Source organism: Otolemur garnettii, unplaced genomic scaffold (genome assembly GCF_000181295.1).
Source record: "Otolemur garnettii isolate 467f Iridium unplaced genomic scaffold, OtoGar3 scaffold00001, whole genome shotgun sequence".
Classification (NCBI taxonomy): domain Eukaryota; kingdom Metazoa; phylum Chordata; class Mammalia; order Primates; family Galagidae; genus Otolemur; species Otolemur garnettii.
In genome coordinates, this window is record NW_003852396.1 from 46,207,850 (window position 1) to 46,216,845 (window position 8,996).

The 8,996-nt window shown below is 47.0% G+C and overlaps 1 protein-coding gene across 5 annotated transcripts in view; it reads right to left on the reverse strand.

Moving 5' to 3' along the window:
* The window catches only part of ABCC8 (ATP binding cassette subfamily C member 8), a 74,711-nt gene that overhangs the window by 63,483 nt on the left and 2,232 nt on the right, over positions 1-8,996 (reverse strand). For all 5 annotated transcript variants that reach the window (XM_023518250.1, XM_023518228.1, XM_003781147.2 and 2 more), the window contains exon 3: positions 3,729-3,850. In XM_023518250.1, coding sequence (XP_023374018.1) covers positions 3,729-3,850 — 122 coding nt within the window. The remainder of the gene's footprint in view (positions 1-3,728; positions 3,851-8,996) is intronic.

Genomic DNA, 8,996 nt, shown 5'->3' on the forward strand with positions numbered 1-8,996 from the left:
TTTTTTTTTTTTTTTTTTGAGACTGGGTCTTGCTCTGTTGCCAGGCTAGAATACAGTGTCATCATCATAGCTCAGTGCAACCTTAAACCCCTGGGTTCAAGTGATCCTTTTGCCTCGGCTTCCTGAGCTGAGCAGCTGGGACTACAGGCATGTGCCATGATGCCCAGCTAATTTTTTCTATTTTTAGTAGAGATGGGGTGTCAGTCTTGTGCAGGCTGGTCTTGATTTGAACTCCTGAGCTCAAGCAATCCTCCTGCCTTGGCCTCCCAGAGTACTAGTATTACAAGTATGAGCCACCATGCCCAGACACCAAGTTTTATTTTATCTCATACATATTTTGAATCCATTTGCTTTTCTTTGTCCCCAGGGTACCACCCACATCTTAGCCACAAGCATGTCTCCTCTGGACCCCCTCAAGAGCCTTCTCACTGGTTCCCTACTTCCTCCCCCTCTTGCCCTCCTCCAATCTAGCCTCCATAAAGCAACAGACATGAGTATGTTGAAAACTCTCAGTATACTTGGGTTCACAAGAGCACTATTTATGATAGTCAGAAGGTGAAGGCAACCCAAATGTTCATTGATGGAGGAAAGGATAAACAAAATATGGTATATTCATACAATGGAATATTATCCAGCCTTAAAAGGAAGGAAATTCAGCACACGCTACAAAATAGATAAGCCTTGAGGACATTATGCTAAGTGAAATAAGTCAGTTTCAAGGTGGTGCCTGTGGCTCAAAGGAATAGGTCTTAGGCCCCATATACTGGAGGTGGCGGGTTCAAACCCAGCCCTGGCCAAAAACTGCAAAAAAAAAAAAAAAAAAAAGAGAGAGAGAGAGAGAGAGAAATAAGGACAAAGAGTGTATGATTCCACTTAGATGTGGTACCTGTAATAGTCAAATTCATAGAGATAGAAAGTAGGATGGTATTTCCCAGAGGCTGGAAGTCTGGACTGAAGGACAAATGGGCAGTTACTTATTTATTTATTTAGATACAGAGTCTCACTCTGTGGCCCCAGGCTAGAGTGCGGTGGTGTCATAGCTCACAGAAATCTCAAACTCTTGGGCTCAAGAGATCCTCCTGCCTCAGCCTTCTGAGTAGCTGTGACTATAGATCCCAGCATAATGCCTGGATAGTTTGTCTATTTTTAGTAGAGATGGGGTCTAACTGTTGCTTAAGCTAGTGTCAAACTCCTGAGCTTACTCACCTCATTCAGTCTCCCAGAATGCTAGGATTACAGGCGTGAGCCACTGTGCCTAGCCCAGCAGTTACTGTTTAATAGGTATAGAGGTTCGGTTTGGGAAGATGAAAAAGTTCTGGAGATGGATAGTGATGATGGTGGTACAATGATGTGAGTGTACTTACTACCACTGAATTGTATACTTAAAAATGATTAAGATGGTAAATTTTATGTTACGAATATGTTACTACATACAAAAAACCCTCCAAACAAACAACTTCCCACTGCTCTTGGGATAAAGATTGATGCCTCGTACAGGCTCCACCTGCTGTTCCAGCCCTTCTGGATTTCCTAATGTGGCTTGCTCCTCCTGCCTCAGGGCCTTTGCACATGCTATTCCCTCTGCCTGAAACACTCCTTTCCCTTCTCCCAGTTAGTTTCTTTAGCTCTCATCTCAAACATGACATTTTCAGAGAATATCTCCTTGGCCTCATTTGGGGGCATAGGGTCATGGCTCCTTCGTGGGACAATATAAGCCATGCTGTGGTTCACCTTTATATGGGCTCCAGACCTATGATGAGACATCAGCCTCCTCAGAGGGCTAGCTATCTCCCCAATACACACTGACCTCTATCCATATAGCTCACAGAGTGTACTCCATCCTTCACTTTTCCCTGGGCTAGAATTTCTGCCTCTGTGGTGTCTCCTCTCAAGGGGAGCAAAATTCCTATAAGGGGAATGGAAGGATTTAGTTCTTCTTCCTTGGGAAGAACTAATCCATCCATGGCTAGTAATTTATGTGTTAAAGAGAGAACATTATGGGCTTGCTAGGGAATGAATGAGAAAGCAAATTCACAGAGATGACCAGACAGGGTGTTTCTAGGGGGCACCTCTGCACATGAGAAGCTGCTTCAGAAAGTGAGGCAGGACCTGAAGCCGTGCTTAATGTCACCCCTCTCAACCTGCTGTTCCCTATGCCCTATCTAGGGAGAGAGGGATCTCCTGGATGATCCTGATTCAGCTCTGACCTCACCTCACCAGCGAGGCAGACCTGTGAGCAGCCCACAAGCACTCTCTATCCCCTGATAGCACCACAATGTCACCGGCTTAGCACAGAGTATTCCCGACTCAGATGCTGTGATTCCTGAAAATCACAGTCTGACTCAATGACACAACACAAGTCTGGAAGCAGCCTACTGCCAGGTGTACAGCCCTGCCTTAGACATGCAGACTGAGCCCAAATGCAGAGGAAGACCTGTGAATTTATATCTTGGCCCCAAGGACACAGTCTGAAGAAGGTTGGACTCCCAGTTACCTTAGAAATGGTTAGGAGCCTGCTTGGATGCCAGCTTCCTGGCTTTGCCCCTTGACTAGCTGTGCAGACTAGCATAAGTCATTTAATCTCTGAGCCTCAGTTTTCTGATCTGTAAAGGGAAAATAATGCTGGCATCTACCTAAGGGGGTTGTAGTAAGGATTAAACAAGTTAATATACATAAAATGCTTAGGATAGAGCCTGTACATTGTAAGTGCAAAATTAAGAGTTCGCTGTTATTATTTTTAACCTCTCTGAGTCTCAGTGTACCATCAGGGAGGTGGTAGGGATTTTGAGTTTAGCATAGAGCCTGGCACACAGTACATGCTCAATAAACTTCAGCACTCATCACATTCCTTCTGCGGGGGACCCCAGCCACATGGTGGCAAAAGCTCTAAGCAGACAGCCCTTCCTGAGTTGGCAAACATCTGGCTCTGGTCCTGGGTCCTTTCTCTTCTCTCCCCAGACGACCTCATCCAGGCTTAAACTTCAGATGCCACCAAATAAGCTCACCAGGCTTAAACTTCAGATGCCACCAAATAAGCTCAAGTGCTGAATATGTATCCTCCCCCAGACAACCAGTTCATTTATCTAACTGTCCACTTGACACTTGCGTTAACTGTCTCAAACTCAATGTGTCCCCAGTGGAAAATTTCATCCCCAGTCTAACCCCGACTCCTGCTGCTCCGCCACATAGGTTTTTAGCACCAACATTCACTCAGGTGCTCATGCTCGAAGGGTCTCTCCCTTGCTCCTCCCCTGGCCGCTGCCGATCTTCCCCTTGGCCATTTGCCTTTGCCCACACTGGCCTCTCTGCCAAGTCTGCTCCTATCAGAAGGCCCTGGCACTTGCTGTTCTTCCTGCATGGAATGCTTTCCCCCTGCTTGCTCATGCTCATCAGAGACCTTCCCCAATCACCCTACACAGACAGTAGCATTACCGTCACTCTTTATGCCTCACCCAGCTTGATTTTCTTCACAGCATCACCACCACCTATTCATCTCTTTGTTTGTTTGCTCATTCACTGTCCTTGCTTGACCGTCTTCTTTGCTAGACTGTACCCTTCGCCAAGGCAGGGATTTTTTCCTTCACTTCTAAATCTCTATCACTTAGAACAATGTTTGGCACATAGTACACCCTCAGATAGATTATGAAAGGAATGAAGGCAAGCACCTCCCCATCTCCCACCTGCCCACCCACCTCTGCCCTCCCCTTTCCCTTCCCGTCCTTTCCTACCAATCAGGAGCTTGGGGAAGTTGGAGGTCTCGATGTTGTGATAGTAGACCACAGAGGTGACAGTAGCCATAAATGCCATCCCAGCTGGCATGTACAGGTGAAGATGGCGGGATTCCGTTACCCTGAGATGGGAGGGAGGTCGGGGAAGGGGAAAGAGAGAGAAAGACAGGATAAAGGTGTGCTGAGTTCCACAACACAGCAGCCAAGGCCTGTGCTTAGGGCTCAGCACACAGTAGGGTCTCCAGGTCATATCCACAGCTCCATTCCATATACCAGCAGCTCTGCCAGCCCAGACCCTAAGCAGGCCTTTTAACCAAGGGGTCCAGAAGTCTGTACAGGGATGCTAGGGGGCCTGGTGTTCAGGCATTGGAACTCATGGCCTTCTCTGCCTGGGTTTACATGGGTAGAACCTAGCACTGGGAAGCAGACTTTGGGAGCAGCAGCTTCAAAGCCCAGATCCACTTCTCTGGGAGTAAGAACAGGTAGGTCTCTGCCTCTGGGGTCCCTTGAGCAGTACAGGGACTCACTTGGCTTTGGCATTCCTCCCCAGGTGTTGTAATAACAACACTAATGAGAGTCAATAATTATTGTGCATTTACCCTGGCCAGGCACCATTCTAAGTACTTGATATATATTAACTCATTTAATCTCCATAAAACCCCATGAAGTGGGTACTTTTATCTCCTCATTTTCTGGCTGAAGAGACTGAGTCACGGAGGCACGTCCAAGGTCACTGCTTCTTTCTGTGCCCCCAGGATGAGGGATGGGGCAGTCAATACGAGCTCATAGCCTCTCCACTTAACTGACAGAGCCTCTGGTGGGAGGACTCTGGATTGGTGACAAGACTCACAGATCCCAGAGCTTTCTCACAGACTCCAGTCTTCCCCATGACTGCTGAAGAGGTCACCTTGGCTGGTCCCAATTATTTCCTTCCATGATTCCCTCCTCCAGATGGTACAGTCCACCATGCCCAGCCTGGCACCAAAGGCCCAGGCAGTGTGGTCTCAGCCTCTTCACCAGCACATCCAGACTGCTTTTTCTCCTCTAGCCCTGTCAGGACCCTCTCCATTCCCAGACAACCTGCTCCAGCCTCCTGCCTTGGAGCTGCCTGAGCTTGTGGGTTCCTACTACTCAGCCCGCTGAGGTCCCTGACCTCAAGAAGCTGATGGTGAAGAGAGGGCCACTGTCTCCAGAGCTAACTAATTTGGTAGTCTACAGAAGTGGTCTACAGACAGAGGTTGAGGGGGGCACAAAGGAGGGGATGGGCAACCAGGGACAGCTTCACAGAAGAGGTGGCACCAGGCTAGACATTGAAGGATGAATCAGAGAATCAGAGTTCAATGGACGATGAGGAGGGCTATGAGGAGAGCCATGTTGGGACCCCAAGGGGTCTGGAGAATGAAGAATACTGGGCTATCCGCCAAATAGCATTCTCTTCTTCCTTGTTAAAATCAGAACAGTTTCCTCCAGTAGCAATATACCTAACACCAGGGAATGGATGGTGATTGGTTTAAGCAGCCATCCCAATACCCCTTTGCCAATGGTTGGTCTAAGGGTGGCCACACATAACCCACTTCTGGCCAGTGAGATGTAAAGGTAAGTCTGGGGAGGATGAGCTCCCTCATAAGGGAGAGACATATCAGGGGTATGCACCTTTGTCTTTGCTAAGTGCTGCATGGAGCTGGGCAGCCACTTTGTGGCCATGGGGAAGATTTGAGTGACACAAGGAGGATGGTATAGGAAGATGGGAAGAGATTAGGTTCCTGAAGATATCAGTGAGCCACCTAACCAACCAGAAAAGACAACTTCCACGTTTCTCATTCAATGAGACTATAAATGTTGATGTTTTAAAAGCCTTGATTAGTGGATATTCTCTACAAAAGATCTTCAGACTAATACAGGAGGTACTAGAGAGACAAGGCCAGAAAGCGGCCAGTCATCAGTGGGAACACTGGAAACAGCCAACACCTGCTCAGGGATCTTCAAATTCTTGCTTCTATACACCTTAAAATAATTTAGAGACATCTATACTCTCTCACACATTTTTTAGGTTGATATCTAAGATGTTATATGTTTCAATAAACTATTTTTGCAATAGGAGGTAGAAATGTTAGAATTTTGTAAGATGAAATAAGGTAAAGATCAACCATAATTGGAATAAATATTCCATGGCCTGACTTAATAATAAAATAGGTTTTAGTTGCTTTGCTGAATAATACTTGTACACTGAATTTAAGTTAAAAAATTAGGTAAAGTTTGACATACAGGCTTTATCCACTGTATGATAATCTGGGAAAACATTCTAATTATATACTGCAACCAAAAAATGTAAACACACTTTAAGAAAGGGAAAAACTGTATTAAAATTGTAATATTCAAGGCATGTTTGACTTCTGCAATTACAAGAAGTGCTCAAATGTGACTTGTATTCATCTTTTGTTATAAGTATATATTGAGCATTACAATTTTAATACAGCTCTTTTTTTCTTTTTAAAAATGTGTAGACATTTTGGGTAGGGTGACCAGATGTCCCGCTTTTGGCAGGCCAGTCTCACTTTTTAACAATTTGTCCTGAGTCCCTCATGTTTTTAAAAAGTCTCAATTTTTGGAACAAATGCATGAATGGGCAGGAGACCAGGAAAGGAATATACGGTTTTCAGCTGCCATGTGGCTATTTCACCAGAATATGAGTTTTATATTATTTTTGTTAATTTTATAATGTTAAACTGTAATAATAACAAATAATTGTTGAGAAGTGATTATCGAGAACTGCTTATCAAAGTTTGCATTGTTGTCAGGCCCTGTCCTGCCCCCCGCCCCTCCCCCCATGTTGTCCCGCTTTATAAATGTTAAAATCTGGTCACCCTAATTTTGGGGCACGCTTTATATGTACAGGGTGTCCATAAATTTCATGTGCAATTAAAAATTGCACATTATTTTAAATTGTACACAAACTTTATGGCCACCTATACATAGTTATATATATTACATACATATTTTATTTTTATATATGTATTTTAAACCTCCCTCATTAACCTATCTTGCTGTGGTTATTCTGAATTCAGGGCAACACACACAGAAATAATATACAAAGGAAGACAGGAAGCCAGGTAACTTTAAGATGGCTTAGTTAAGCACTAAATGAGACTTACCCTAAACCAAACCTGAGGTTGAAGACTGCTGCCCTAAACAGCAATACTCTTACCTGCACCCTAAACTTCCAGAAAGGTCTGGCAACCAGCCTGGGGTGGACCGGGGATGGCAGAGGGCAGGGTCTGTGACTCTTCCTCCTGTCTGTCCCCTCCCATGCTGCCCTCTTACGCTTGCCTGCCCAGGTGTGTGAGCCCACAAAGGCCAGGTGACAAGCAGCCTGGGGAGGAGATGGCCTTGTACACTGAGCTGGAGTGGTTTGTAGCACAAGTGCAGCCACACGCAGGAGGGGCTGCTGACAGCCAGCAGGAGGGAGTCCCCAGTCCAATTCATTCCAGTTCCCATATTCTGGGAATATGTCTGCCCAGGGCTCTGCCACTCTGGGCACTGCACCCTATCCATGCTCCAGTTTCATCCTCTACAGCCCCATGAAGCAATCAAGCCAGGGACTATGATGCTAGTTTCACAAGTAGGGAAAGTGAGACCCACAGCTGGTATGCAGTGGAAGCATTAGCTGAAGACCCAGCATTTCCCCCTCTGTGGGCAGGGTGTTTTCCTCTGTTACTGTGGCTAATTAAAACCTGGTGAGCGGCTCGGCGCCTATAGCTCAACCGGCTAAGGCGCCAGCCACGTACACCTAAGGTGGCGGGTTCGAATCCCCAGCCCGGACCCGCCAAAACAATAATGACGGCGTCAACCAAAAAATAGCCGGGCGTTGTGGCGGGCGCCTGTGGTCCCAGCTACTTGGGAGGCGGAGGCAGGAGGCTCGCTTGAGCCCAGGAGTTGGAGGTTGCTGTGAGCTGTAATGCCACGGCACTCTACCCAGGGGGACAGCTTGAGGCTCTGTCTCAAAAAAAAAAAAAAAAAAACCTGGTGAGCTTTTCTGGTCTGAGAGTATCCCTCCCCTCTGTGGCACCTTTGGAAAGGGTGTTGGAGATGGTGGTGGGAAGTTATGTAGCAGTATGCTCTCTGGTCTTCTTGATGCTCTGGGGACTCAGATAATCAGGAGGAGATGCTGGCTTCAAGGTGAGCAGTTATCACAGAGATCACTGCTGAAGCCAGGAGGCAAGGACACTGGGCTGGGAAGGTGTGGGTGGGAGAAGGGTGAGGGATGCCACCCCCCCTACCTTCCAGCAGCAGGGGCCAGGCAGGGCTGGCAAGAGTGGAGTCTGGGCACAGTCTGATCCCAGTTTAGAGGGGCGAGACCTCAGATACTTAAGCCAAATGCCCCTCCCCCTTCACCAGCCCCTCACTCTGCAGTTTCTAGTCTTGCTGATTCTTTGATTCTTCCTTAGTGAGAAGGCTGTTTCATCTCTTCGGTCCCCCACTGCTGACACTAATTCTGCTACAGTTACTTCTCACCTAGATTAATCCAATCGCCTCCTGAGTGCTGTTTCTACCACCAGCATCTCCCTGACTCCAACCTGCCCTGGACACCCCCACAGGTTCTTACCTAAAAGTGCTGTGCTGATGACATCCCTCTTCTGTTTTAAGCTGCTGGTCAAATCCAAACCTGTAGTGTGGGGTTCCAAGCCCTCCCGAGATGCCCCCAACCCAGTTTTTAAGCCTCAGCCTCCATCACTCCCCTGCCCATGTTTAATGCTGCTGCCCCCAGCACTGCTCCCAACCTTACCCTTGGTGCTTTTGTTCCTCCTTCCTTGTGCTGGCCCTCCCTCTTCTTACTCCTCTGCCTGTCAGTAATCCTTCCAGACTTAGCTCCAAAGCCCCCTCAACCCTGGGAGGAGCTTGCCCAACTCTGCCTTCCTCTCCTCCCAGGTGCTGACTTGTAACATGATTTCACTTATTCTCCTAAGGACTCCGTGTTTGTGGGGCTTTGTCATGTGGTGCGCACTGTGAATGCAAAGATGAATAAGACCCAGATTCTAACTCTGAGACCTTTCTGACTCAGAGGAGAGTTTTACAAATAGATATAAACTTTAACATACAGTATGATCTGTGCGTAGAAGAGTGTGGGACCCAGAGGAAAGGTGGGCATGGGGAGAAGGCCTTTGGGAATGAGGCAGGTGGAGCTGACCATGAGGATCTTGGATGCTAGGTGGAGGATCTGGGACCATGTCTTGTAACCAGCTGAAAATCAAGGAAAGTTCTTTTTTTTTT